Source organism: Pelmatolapia mariae, linkage group LG10_11 (assembly GCF_036321145.2).
Source record: "Pelmatolapia mariae isolate MD_Pm_ZW linkage group LG10_11, Pm_UMD_F_2, whole genome shotgun sequence".
NCBI lineage: Eukaryota > Metazoa > Chordata > Actinopteri > Cichliformes > Cichlidae > Pelmatolapia > Pelmatolapia mariae.
The window spans coordinates 43386100-43400185 of record NC_086236.1 but is presented as its reverse complement, the minus strand read 5'-3'; the positions used below and the strand labels follow the sequence as shown (position 1 = coordinate 43400185).

Below are 14086 nucleotides of genomic sequence, written 5' to 3'. Positions count from 1 at the left end.
TAGATGTGGCAAGCATTTTCTGTGCTCTCTTCAACGCACCATCAATGTAGGACTCCCTCTTAACGAAACATTGTGCATCTGATCCAAATTCCTCTACACCATAAGCTGCTGCATGTCGAAGGCCATATATAGCTACAGACGGGGAGGGACTGTTGCCAAACATGTGAACCTTCATGCGATACTCACAGATGTCACTGGCAGGATTGTTGTCTTCATGCCAGAGGAAGCGCAAATAGTTCCGATGGTCCTCTCTTTCAATGAAACTGTGAAACATCTGTTCAATATCAGCGGTTACTGCAACAGTTTCATGTCTGAATCTCAACAATACACTCATCAAGCTATTTTTGAGGTCAGGTGCAGAGAAGAGGACATCATTGAGAGAGACGCCATGGTACTTTGCACTTGAGTCAAACACAACTCTGATCTGACCCGGCTTCTGTGGATGGTACACCCCAAAGGTAGATAAATACCAGTACTCCTTGTCCACTTCAAGTGGAAGAGTCAGTTCAGCATGGTCATGATCAAATATATTCAGCATGAAGGCAAAGAAATGCCTCTTCATTTCAGGCCTTTTTCAAGGGTGCGATGAAGAGAGGATAAGCGTTTGACCGCCTGGTTGCAATTGTTGGGCAGCTGCTGGGAGGTCCCTTAAATGCAATTGGTTCCATCCAACTGTTGCTGTCATCTATGAACATCTCTCTCTTCATGACCTCTAGGAACAGTTTGTCTTCAACAGAAAAGCCAATTTTGTTATCGTCCTCAGATGTATCAAAGATAGTGCTTCCAAGAGTGGATGCATCAACTCTAGGAGTTTCAGTGGTAGGGAAGGCTTTATGCTCAGTCTTGGACCCACAATTCTCTTTGATATGAACCATATTTGGGCATGGCCTGAAATAGGATGGGCGATTGTTTTCAAGCACATTAGTGTGATAGGCATCCACAGTTGCAGGCTTGTGAGCATCACCTAAACAGACATCACTAATGATAACCCATCCCAGATCCAGTTTCTGTGCGTATGGGGCATTGTGAGGACCATTTCTAAGCTGCTACAACTTATGGACACTAAGTAGGTCACGTTCCAGTAAAAGGAGGATCTCAGCTTTGTGGTTGAGTGGTGGGATAAGATGGGCTATTGGCCTTAGATGAGAATGTTCTACTGCCACCTCAGGGCAGGTATCTCAGCTCTGTTACTCGGAATGTTGTTAGATTCAATTATTCAATTATTGTCGGCAGTGTGACCGATGTGGCTCCATCTAGTGACTCCACTATAAAGCCTGTGGCTCTTCTACCCATCATTTCTGTCGTTCCGCCACATGTACGAAGTGTGAATGGAGACTCCGATCCCTTTATGCCACAAACATCAAAAAACTCTGACCTGGCAAGCGACTGATTACTCTGATCACAGCACAACATAAGCCTTTGTCACTCGCTCTGGCTGCGCTTTTGGGAAAACCTTTACCAAGCAGATCTTAGAACAGGATCTTCCTCTCTGAGCCTCTCCACATACTTCAGTACAAGTCGATGCTACAGCAGGCTGAGTTGTGTCTTCTGTGCCCTCCCCGCCATGACCAAAGAGGGTGGGAGACAAGGTCTACGGCCTTCTGCAGAACACGCTGGAGGCTTTTTCATGGTGTAGTCCAAAATTTAACTGACAGTGTTGGTGATTTTATCAACATTGATTGACTTATGAATGCAGCATCAGTACCATCAGATTTTTTTTTATTTACCATGCAATACCACTGGAAAATATTCTGATTGGCAATTGCTTTGATTGATTTTTAAGCATGACAATGACCCAAACACACTTCCGCAGTAAAATGCAGTAAAAGCATTTCTGGATAAAAAAAGAAAATCAGTCATGGATTGGCCTTCCCAGAGCATGGACCTGAAGTGGTGTGGGATCATGTTGAAGTCAACATCCAAAGTATCTAAAAGAAAGCTTGTCTAAGAGAGTTCAGCCTGTGATGTAGAATAAAAGTGCTCATACCTAATGCTTGCTAGAATAGTATAAATTGTTTTTGCTTAATATTCTAGATTTTTTCATACATATATATATTTGCATGTTTCTGCACCTATTTCACCTTTTCTTAACACAATACAAAGAAATGATGGGTGAGTAAAAACTTGGTTGCAAGTTCTACAAACATTTCTTCCATTTTGACGTGTATTTGTAGCTTAACTTTATTTATTTATTTTTTCACCACCAATTTGTACAGTACTCTGTAATATGTATTTTGTATTTCAAAACTCATACAAGCATGCATCACCTCTATGTGCTAGTATAGTTTTTCTTTAGTGGATAATGTTCTAATGACTGATGGACTTTAATTACTCGCATTGTTGCAGTACTGTGTCCTACTTGGTTATTTCAGTACACAAGAGCTTTAATATGTTTTGGCACATTTTTCTTTTTCAACACTTGGACAGTTCAAACCATGATAAAATGTACTTGTAAGCAGTCCTCAAATGACTAAATAAATAAATAATCAAAAGACGCATGTATTTTTCCCATTTGTCCTTTATTGTTTTCTAAAACTCAAATAAATGATACTTTCTTTAATACTACAATTCATAGAGCCAAAAAATAAGCTCACTGTAGAATGTAAACTAGATCAGGTGAAAATAAATAGTTGAGGGCAAAAGTATCATGATGGCCACAGTGAAAAAAAACATCTTTTTACACTTCTTTTCCAGCACAGTGTGTGGCTCTGAGTCTTTTTTTTCTTTCTGAAGGCAAATTCTTTTTTTATAACTCCTAAATGACATATTAAGATTTTTTTAAAAATGCATCACAACAGCCCTAAAAAAGAATGACAGTGAAAGGCAGTGAGTTTCCCTACACCAAAAACACAGTTACAATCAGAGATTGGTAAATTCTGTAGCAGATACTACTCTTTTCCCAAACTTCCCTGATTATGGAAATTCAAAAAGCAGTTGTGGTTACGTGAGATACAAAGAAAGACACAGCACTTGAGGCATAACACTCGTGATGTCCTCTGACAGTCCCCAAAACGGCACCTGCCCCCCTCTCCCTCTCCAAGCTGCTCCGGCCAGTGACCTGAACCGTCATATCGTGTGGCTGCGTCTGGCAGAGGACTCTCCTCCACCAGGATGGGACTGCGGGTTTCATTTGTTGTGTGAACCTCTGCTGCCGGCGGCTGGGGAGGAACTGAGTCTTGGGTATCCGAGCTACTAGAGAAGATCAAAGCCTTGGACACTTCCAATCTGAAAGCCATGAGAGTCAAAGGTGGCACGGATGCTCTGAAATCCTGTCGATACAGGAGCCAGGAGTTTACCAAAGCCAGGTCAGTGAGGTACCAGAGCACTGCTTGGGGCCAGCAGCTTGGTGCAGAGGCAGTGAGGGGAATTGCATAAAGATTTTTCAGTTCTCTGTGGAGACGGGCCGACATCTGGGCTTTCTCAAAGTTTTCAATGAGAGAGGCTGCGCTCCTTTGGCCATTTCCCGCAGTAGAAAGTATGAAGCCACAATGGGATCTGCGCAGCATCAACTTCCCATCTGAGCTCACAAACTCATCCCCGATCTGTCCTCGAGCCCCTCCCACCCTGCCTGCTCCATGAACCCCAGCAGCTAAAAGGCGTTCGAGCATCACAGGGGTGGAGAGTTCTTGTTTGCAAAGGAACACCATACTACCTTTGGGGACCATTTTTTCTACAGCACCTTCTTTGTCTGAGAGATCCACCTTAAGATCGACATGTAAGAGTAAGCCATCAAATCCAATTAACGCAGTGCTGTAGAGAGACAGTTTGTTGTTGTGCACCTTCCCAGTGAGAGGAAGTGGATATTGGTCAACTGCATAATCGCCCTCTCGTCTTAATGACTGGCACCCTGCTTTGAAACGACACAATAATGGCTGAACTTTCCACAGGGGATCAGCCTGTTTTGAACCATCTGAGCCATTTGCCTTGTCACCACATTGATCACTATCACAAGTTCCTTTGTGGGGATTAGCGTTGGCTGGATACTTTGAAGACGTCAGCTTCAACGTGCGAGACAGCTCGAGGAAACGGGACAACGGCATGGCTTCAGCAATCAACGGCACCTTAGTCAAGTCTTCCCAGTAGAGCTTTGCACTGGGAAACTAAGAAAGTAACAATAGAAAAAAAAAAGGAAAATGAAGTTTTAGCATCTAACCAAGAGTGAGGTAATAATTTAAGTAATCAGACAGGCAGAAATACAAACCTTCAAAGTTCCCATTGCGATGTGGATCCCAACAAAGCGTGCAACTTCCCTGGCCGTGACAGCGTCAGGCATGTTGGACAGTTTATTTGTACAGTTGGCAATTTCTACCCAGGTATCCCAACCAAAGTACTTAGAGAAGTAATCAATGGGCTCTCTGGTTCTGTTGCCATCTCTTGGTGCATTAGACGGGATCACGGATGTTGGCAAACTAAGGGGGGAATAAAGTAAAAAGAAGAAACATCAAGAGCAAATCTTACATGTATGTAACAGAGGAACAACAGCAATACTAGAAAAAAAGGTATTTAGAGTTATTTCTATGTATGATAGTTTTGTAGACTCAAAGAAGGTCTTACTGTACCTTTGCGATGTGTGATCCGACTGTTGTGCGCTGATGGTAGAGTTCTTGGAGAAACAGGCCATTACTTCTGCTTCTGAATCAAGCTGAGGATCTGACAATTCAAAACCACCCATATCCTCTTCATCGGGACTTTGGAGGAGAAACTCACGAAGATCTGGTAGGTGCTGCCACTCAGAGTCTGACACAGCTAAAGGACAGATTTATTATGTAAGAGGATCATCTTAAGTTTTATTGACATCATCAATAAACAGCTTAAGAAAGTCTCTCAAATATAAATACTAATCATTCCACAAAAGGGAACAAACCTTGTTGATCGATGACCTCAGGATCTGAGAAAAGACCTTTGACTGTTGTTTCCTGATAGTCTGGTACAGAATGGATCGATTCACCTGTTTAAACAGACTCAAAATTAATATATAAGCCTTTATATAGTATTTGGAGAATACCAAATATAAAAATCGATAAGAAAGTCAAGTCTCTTCCATTTGTATAACTGAAAAATACTGGCGATTGTCAGTGCAACCTGCTAGTAGACACACCTATGTCATCAATTTGAAAATCCTAAATGACTTCCTTCTTGAGTTATTGCACTCGTAAGATTTTCAAAATTCTTGATTGCTGATATTGACATTGAGGTTCAGGTCACTGAGATTAAAATCACCTGAGATTTTTAGTAGCTGCACTGACAGTAATAATTTGAAAATCCTCATCCCTACATTCTCAAGTTACTGCATTGACCAGATTTTCAGAAAACCTGACCTGTGAACTTTAGGCCAAGGTCACCAAGATCCAAACTCATCCAAGGTTTTTAGCAAATAAACCTGTGGTATCAATTTGAAGCTACTATGTGGTTATCGCATTCACAGACTTAGGGGTCAACGCTGGCCACCCGCCCATCCAGCAGGGTGATGACAATACCCCATCAGCCTTTTACGACTGAGGGTTAAAAAATGGTGGACTTCAAAGTAAGTGGAGGTGGAGGTCGAGTGAGTTACTTACGTATATCACAATCTGCTGTTTGACTTTCTGTCTGATTTGCATCGTGGGATCCCTCTGGGTTTCTGCTGGTCCCAGCAGATTCTACTAGGACCTCTCTCTCCTCCTCCTTTACTGGATAGAAAATACACTGGCTGGTGTTGAACTCTGGTAAGATACAACAGTCCGTTGTCCTCTCCCCGACCTCTACTGCTAAAATACAAATAAAAGAACATGATTTAACATGACACAACGTTTTTCCGAGAGTTATACTGATTGTGACCACTTGTACGCTGAGGTTTTAAGTATCAAGCTAGTCTCAGAAGGTGATTAGCCATGAGTGGAAGCTTTACCAGCTAAACGTTGGTCTATCCAATAATCAGAAATCCTGTTACTCTCAAAAAACTAACATTTGATTTACAAAAGAAATCAAGAGATACTGTGCCAGTTGGTATGCAGACTGCAGAAATCAATAGTTTTAAAATTACATATTGGTTGAGAAACCTTAATACTTACTTGGGATGACTGTATTTTCACTAAGTGCCTCTACATTCCAGCGGATGTGTCTGCTGCTACTTGTGGCTGGAACATCATTCAGTATGAGGCTGCTTTCCTCTTTCACCAGAACAGTCCTTATATCGCGATGATGTAGCGGCTGCACGCTTGCAGTCTGTCTATTTTGACTAGTGGATGCAGTCAGTGGTTGATTTGAACTGTTCTCTTCAACCTTGATCTCATCACTTCCAAGAACTTGTACCTCATTTTCAGTGATGTAGCCCAAACCCTGTAATGAAAACAAGTCTTATGTATGCAGTGTTGAATTCTATCTAACATAGCTGGTACTGTAAGCGTCTCACCTGTGCTTGATTGTCGCTGGCCATCATCAGGCACTGCTCCTTTTCAGCAGTCGCTCTCTGTCTAGAAGTAAGGAACTTCTCCAGTATGAGGCCTGGAGACTGGTCCATCACCTTATCTTGTTCCGTTCCTCCATGGAGCCCTCTTTCCTTCATTACTTCTTCAACACTCGTGGTAATTGACTCCAGCTCAAAGACGACTTGGTCTTCGGGAGATCCCTCTAACGCAGAGGGAATGGAAGGCAGCAAAGCACCGGGAACATCTGCTTTGTTGATATTTAATTTGGAACTTGTCTCCGGCTGTGCGGTCTTTGTGCAGATCTCACAGTCAATCATTTCTGAATCTGAGGTTATGGGATGTTTTTCATAAACTACCTGACAATAATCCTGCTGTTTCTCTGAGTCTTTGGGAGCATCTCCAGCTGAAACCCTCTTTGACGGTAAATCCCTTTTCAGACGCCCTGTTCCTCTACTCCTACCTCTCGCAGAATTCATAACGGCTCCCTTTCCTTCTGCTTTTTGCCTCTGAATTAAAATTTCTTCTTCTTCTTCTTTGATCTCCACTTGATAAGTGGAACATGAAACAGTCTGTGAAGTCAGACCATTTTCAGTTGTATCAGTACTGACTAGGATAGGTCCTTTATCATTATTTCCACTTTCAGAACTGCAGCTTGCAATTGATTCATTTTGAGGAACAGTGTCACGTTGAGAAGTTGGATCGTCTCTCTCATTCTGTTCCCCAACAGTGACTAAATCTACCTCTAGAAGTAAATCTTCCTTAATATCTTCCTCTGCAGTACCCTGGACTTCACAATCAGAGCTGGAATTCCTTGGGGTACCTTGTTCTAGCTTCTTATCATCTGATGCCGAAGGTTTTTCTGTCTCACGAGTCTTTGTCTGAGTAGAGCTACTTAAAGGGGTTTCGGATGTGAAATTTGGAAGAATCCCATAATGTTTCACCTGTTCGGATGATGAGTAAAGGATTGGCGATATATGAGATGGATTACCATCTTCTGTTCTGCTTCCATTCTTATCTTCATAGGTCTTCACTTCAGCATCTGGAGGAGGTATGGGTAAAGATGGGGAGGGGATCAAAGCTGGAAAGGAGAGACTTTGTTCCCTTTCTTCTAATGCATTCTCTCCCATCTCTGTCTCAGTGTCCCAGTCTGTAGCAGGATTCTTCACCCCAACAAGCTTTTCACTTCCTTTGGGAAGCTGGTAAAGATCCAAGGTTGAGACGCCTTCAAAGATGTTCCCATTGGTGTAAGTGAGACTGGGACTTTCTACAATATGCACAGTTGCCTTGTGCTTCTGAAGAGATGAGACTTCACCAAATCGCTCTCCACAGTCCTTACACTCTAAGGCACGCTTGGAATGAGATGTTATCACTCCTTCAGTCTCTATTTTTGAGGAAGCTTTACGTTTCCTGGTGTTCTTTGGCTTGGCGGGCGTTGGCTCAGGTGGTTGATGGGAAAGCTGGAGCGAGGACATCAATGAAAGTGCTTTCTGGTTCTTCTTGGGTCTTCCTCCTTTTTTCTTACCTTCTGCTGTGAGATTATCTGTGCACTCACTTGCTGGATGCTTGAGATTGTTGTTGTTAGTCTGTTGAGACATTGTCTGGGACTCATGAGGTGAAGCCTCTGAGGCTTGGGTTGATGCCTTGGAAGGGTCCAACTTGTAAACTTTCAGCTGAGGCTGTTTATGACCTTTTAGTAGAAGCAGAGAGTCTTGCTTTATATTTGAGGAAGGTGTGTCTGCCTTTTTGACTTTTCCCCCTTTTTCCATGTCTGTCTTTGGCTTCCCATCCTTTGCATTGTTGCGTTTTTGCTTCTTTTGTATTATTTTTGTCTGTTTTTTCTTTGTAAGTATAGGCGATGCTACAGTTTTGTGCGTACTTATTTGCACAACACCCACACTGGCCACTTCCGTTTGCTTTTTCATCTTATTTTTTCTTGTATCCTCTTTGAGCTGTTCTACTTGTGGGGCTTGGGGCAATAAGGGTGAGTTTGTTTCTGAAGTAGATAATACTCTTTCTACTTTTTTATCCTTTTTTCCTTTCCTTCCCTTCTTCTGTGACGGTACTTTTTTCTCTGTGAGTTTTTTGGGTGGTGTCTTGCTTCTTGTCGCCTCTTCTTGCATTGGCTGACGCTGCTGCGAAGGCTTCCTCTGTTTCTTGTTTTTCTTTTCTTTGCTTTGTGGGCCAAATTTAACAACAAGGTGGGGTTTTTTTGACCTTTGGCGCTTGGCAGGTTTGGCATCAATTTGTAAGTCATCTTGGTAGATGCTTCCCACAAAATCTTGCATATATCCTTGAAAGAAAAAAGCTCTGGCTGGCTTTCTTTTCCGGACTTTCACCAGCTCTTGGGCTGACATCACATTAATGGGTAATTCTGAGATCTTTGCCACCTTCTTAGACTGTAATTGCGACAGAACCTTTTCTTCAGCAGGCGGGTTCTCTGATTCAGACAGGTTATTCTTGGAATCTTCCAGCAGTTTGTCAGGTGGTTCTACTTCAGGCTTCTTTTGTGCCTCTTCTTGTGTGTCTGGATCTATCACAGGGTGCACCTGATTTAGATCTACTGTTTCCATATGTGAATCAAACACTTTTGTGGAATCAGTTTTCAATTCACTTGAAGCTTGGGTGAGTGTGTTTGGTTGAACAACTGTGCAAGAAGAAATGTCCTGTTCCTCTGGTTGTAAATATGTTCGCTCCAACTCAACGGTAGGCATAAGAGGTGGAACTGACAGGCTGGTCTCTTGCTCATCTAGGACGGTATGCTCTGCAGTCTTATCGAGAGTCTCTAGTTCTGTAGTTGGTACCAGAGAGGAGGAAGGGATTTCATTTTGTTGGATAGCTTGGGATTGCTCTAGCACCTCAGTTGGTATCAAAGCAGGGGTAAGTTCTAATATGACCGTCTGCTCCAGATTTTGTTTAGGATCATCTACCTCATTCTGACTAACCATTTGCTCCACAGGATTAGAATGAAGCACATCAATATCCTGTTGCTGAAGGATCCCCTCTCCCTCGGGTCTCTCTGTTTGTTCAGTTGGAACAAGTGTAAGCTCTGCATTTTCACCTGCTGCTATGTGAGGACCTAATACTGAGAAAGAGGGATTTTCTAGCTGTCCATCTGGAGTAATAGGTTCCAGTATAATTGTTTGCTCCATTGGATCATATGGATTGTTTGAAGGGTCACCTTCATAAGTCTTAGAGTCTGTTTGTTTCAGTCCTATAAAATCTATCTGCGGTGGACTGAGATTCACATTCACCGGCTCTAACCCTTGTGATACTTGCTGCACCTCCAGTGGTGGGGCATGAGGTGGCACCTGCCCCAGTATGACAACTTGGTTCACTTTCTGTACATTTCCCAAAGACTCAATAAGTTTGCGAATCTGCTCTGTGTCAATATTGGCATCAACTTTTTGCAGGGGTCCGTTCGGCTCCACCTGTAGTAGTGCTGGTTGGCAGATGGATATCGGAGTTATAATGGGTGTAGTCTGTTTCACTTGCTGTCCTTCTGGGAGAGCATTACTGGCAGTAGCAGGCAAGGAATTGTGTTTAGTTTTCATGTGGTGCAAACGTGTCCTGGAACTCTTGAAAGTGGCCTTGCACATAGAACAGGGATACTTTGTTGCTGAAGCACCTAGAGACAATAAACAAAGAAACTTTATGGTGATGCTTTTAATTCATTTCAAGTCATGACATTTCTATTTAACAACACTTTACCACTTGTACCACTGGCTTTTTTTCTTACCATCATTTTTTCTCGGTTGTGCTTTAGCTGTGGTTTCTCCCCCCTCTCCTTCAGCTCCTTCTGGCGAGTGTAACACCAAATGTTTCTGCAGAGCCTTGGACATGGTGAACCTCTTTCCACATTCCTTGCAAACATAAGGCCTCTCTCCAGTGTGTGTGCGCCGGTGATACTTCAGCAATGTCAGCGTTTTGCAAGGTTTGCCACAGTCAGTGCAGGCATAACCATCTTGGCCAAAATGAATTTTTTTATGAACGGTCAGCTCTGATGACTTGTTGAAGGCCTGACTGCAGATTGGACACTTGAAAGGTTTCTTCTCTGTGTGGGCTTTCTGGTGGACCATGAGCTCTGTGGAGTTTGTGAAATGTCGATCACAAACGTAACAGGCAAACAGGGCGTTCCTCAGTATGCACTGTTCATATTCTGCTGGGTGGCTCAGCTTGAGATGACGTTCTTTACTCTTGTGATCGCTGAAGATTATATGGCAATCCATGCACTGGAGGGAAAGCTGAGATGCTACAGGGGAAAAGGGCAGAAGCAGAGTAAATACATATAACACACGTCTGTATCCCTAGACTCAAATCCATACAAAACATACATGCTCACAAAAACAAACACGTGATTCTAGGATTATTTCATTTGCGAATGTGTACGTAAATTTGGATGGAGGTAAAGACAGGTTAAGAAACACCCGACAAAAATTATACTGCATAGTATTGCAATTTTTTCCATGGCAATATTGTATCCATAATGGGAACCAAATATCAATATTTTGTTAAATAAATGAAAACGCTACTAATACTATTAACAAAAGGGCATCTCATGCACCTCCATCCTGAGATAACACATGTAGCCAAGCAAACTCAGATTAAATTGACTCGACAAAAGAAACATCCCAAACTGGACACACTTAGCCCGACAAAGCTAATGGCTCAGTCACAAAGTTAAAAATAGGACAGCAACCTCCTTACAGCTACAAAAAACATGATTAAATAAAAAATTGTTTTGTGCCTGGTGACTGCATTGATGTTTTTCACATTCTGTGACCAATCCCAACTTGCTGTGACTAAATGGTTGCTTAGAGCTTGAACTGACAATTACTCATAAAGAGATTGTGGAATGTTTGCAAATATTTGCTCTCTAATTTACAAATGTAGACAGATTGCCAACATATTTCCATCAATGTGAATAAGTCTTTATTGAGTCGAGTTTAAGAACATAGTTTGCAGTTGAAAAAAGGAAGGATAAATTGCAAAATATGCATATATAAGCATACTGGAAAAATGTTAGAAATCAAAATAATATCGTACTGTGGGTAAAGTATTGTGATAATATTGTACTGTGGGGTGTCTGGTGATTCCCACCTCTAATATCAACCCAACCAAAATAATTTCTTGCTTTGAGTTTTGTCTGCTACTGAACATTAGATTTTATTGACTGTACAGATTTAACCAAACTTCAAACAGTATCAGCTTAATGAAGCAACGTTAGGTTTACATCTTGTAAAAGTACTGCAAAAGATACAGTCATACACAGTTAATTACTGTAGATATTTTTACAGTAGAATATGATGTCTCCTGTAATCCTAAATTTGAAATAATAACAATCAAACAGGTCTCTCAGTCCTCGATAACATATAACATGGAAAGACAAGTAAAACACTCACATGTGAGAGGCATGACCAGCGGTTTGGACATATCCATCTTCAGAGGATCTACCATGGCCTTCTTGGAAGGAACATATTTCCTGCCGTCACTTACAGCTTTCTCCTGCTTTTTACCCTTTTGCCCATCACATCCAGCATTCGTGTTAGTTTCAGGTCCCGCTGGTTTTGCAGCTGTGTCCACGTCCATCCCTACCTTTGCAGGTGTTTCTGCTGATTTTAGCCTTGCTGCACTTCCCTCCGGTGCAATTACCTCCTCAGTCTCAGCAGCAGTCCCCTTGCTGTCTTTTTTTTGTGCATCTAGCTCATTTTGTGCTGGCTGAGCCTCAGTGTCCAGTGGTGGCTTTGCGGTCGCTGTGGTCACAGGGTTTGACCCACTCTGAGCCTGGTTTGTAGTCTGCATTTGTAGTCTTTCTTGTTCAGATGTTTCTGTGAAGTCAGGTTCCTGACAGAAACACATATGACTGAAAATTACACAGATACTAATCGCCCTACCTCATTTAGCTTTTTGCCAAAACTGCGGGTTCTACACATTTTAAAAGGAGTGAAAAGCATCTTTGTAATCCACATAGCGACAGCTAGGGGACTAGCGCATATTGTTACTGAGCTTGTAACATTTGCATTACAAAAAAAAACAAAGCAAAAAACAAACAAACAACAACATGGGGCTCAGCCGCCACAATGGGGTGTTAAAGAATAAAATAAAATAAAAAATTAAAGACATGTGAAAACATTAGAGGACCATATTCTTAATGGTGATTTCCTTGAGCAATGTCTCTCTAATAACCAGACGAAGATAATGGTAGCCTGGTTAGCCTAATTCACTGATTTGCGGTAAAAATCAGAGTGCAAAATGCGGTACTTCCGTTCCGATAAAGCGCCAAATACACTAAATAATATTTCTCGATTTAAGGCCATCCATTTACACAGACGCCCACTTACACAGACACGGTGTGTGGAAGTAGGAGGATGTAGATTCAGGGTTACCTAGACTCACTCGTCCGCCCAAACATCACCGCGTCGTTTCTGACAAAGCCTGCACGGAGGAGATGCAGACATCGTGACGTCACGTCTGACAAATTTCGCGGAGGAGTGATGGGAAATGTGGTTTTCCAGCAAGTTTGGGCCACTCTGAAAACTGCTACTACCGGTTGGCATCCTTGACCAGTGTTAAGTCCGTTTCGATTTTTTTTTGTTGTTGCAACAAATAAAATATCAGAAGAGGGAGAACAAAAACCTTTAAAAAAGTTTAATATTCATTTTTATTGTAAAATTTCCAGGGATCCTCAAAGTGCAGGTGTTCACAGAGACACAAAGACTTTGTAGTATAACCTTCATAAACTCACACTGTGACTGCACACTCATGTCATGTGCACGCACGCAAACATAATTACAAAAACCGTCATTTTAATGTGAAGCGTCTGTTGTATATACAAACCCAATTCCCAAAAAGTTGGGATACTGTGTAAAAGATTAATAAAAACAGACTACAATGACTTACAAAAGTCATCAGCCCATACATTTTTCGCAATACAACACAGAAAACATGGAAAATGGTTAAATTGAGAAAATGCACTATTTTAAGAAAAATATAAGCTAATTTTGTATTTGATGGTAACATTTGATGGTGGCATTCCTTCTCCTTGTAATAACAATCTGTAAATGTTTGGGAACTGAGGAGAGCATCTGCTGGACTTTTGTGAGAGGAATGTTCTCCTCTGATGTAGGATTCTAACTGTATTTTCCATTTGATGATGCATCAAATGTTTTCAGCTGGTGAAAGGTTTGGACTGCAGGCAGGTCAGTTCAACATCTGGACTCTTCTGCTCCAAAGCTGCTGTAAGAAATGCAGTCTGAAATATGAAAGGACTTCCTTGGAAAAAACGGTTGCCTGGATGGGACCATGTGTTGATCTAAAACCTGTATATACCTTACAGCACTGATGGTTTCCAGATGTGAAAGCTGCCAGTTCCATAGGTGTAAAGCACCTCCATACCATCAGAGATGCAGGCTTTTTAACTGACCCAGAGAAGACAGCAGTGTTTCTGGATCATGTTCACATATGGCTTCTTCACAACACTGGACATGCAGTGATTTCAATGACAGAATTGTGTCCGGACCCAAAGATCCCGGGCATGCGACATAGACTTTCGCCTTATCCCTTGCCCACAGAGATTTCTCCAGATTCTCCGAATCTTTTGATGATATTATGAAAACAATATATTCAAAATCTTCATTATTTTAAGTTGAGGGAAATTATTCTGAAATTGTAGATGCAGTTTT

General features: G+C 41.8%; 1 protein-coding gene across 4 annotated transcripts; it reads right to left on the bottom strand.

The window, feature by feature from the left end:
• Positions 1–2512: 2512 nt before the first annotated feature.
• On the bottom strand, positions 2513–12838 carry LOC134636971 (uncharacterized). Of its 4 annotated transcripts, none has more exons than XM_063487255.1 (10): positions 12746–12838; positions 11807–12248; positions 10144–10656; positions 6392–10032; positions 6051–6318; positions 5559–5747; positions 4865–4948; positions 4560–4746; positions 4202–4409; positions 2513–4100 (listed from the first exon to the last, which is right to left on the bottom strand). In XM_063487255.1, the coding sequence occupies exons 2-10, from the start codon at positions 12204–12206 to the stop codon at positions 2889–2891; spliced, it is 6702 nt and encodes a 2233-aa protein (XP_063343325.1). In that variant the 5' UTR covers positions 12207–12248; positions 12746–12838; the 3' UTR covers positions 2513–2888. The 4 variants fall into 4 exon arrangements, with proteins under 4 accessions (XP_063343325.1, XP_063343326.1, XP_063343323.1 ...); XM_063487256.1 differs by having other exon boundaries at positions 12791–12838; XM_063487253.1 differs by lacking the exon at positions 12746–12838 and having other exon boundaries at positions 11807–12405.
• Between the last annotated feature and the right edge of the window lie 1248 nt (positions 12839–14086).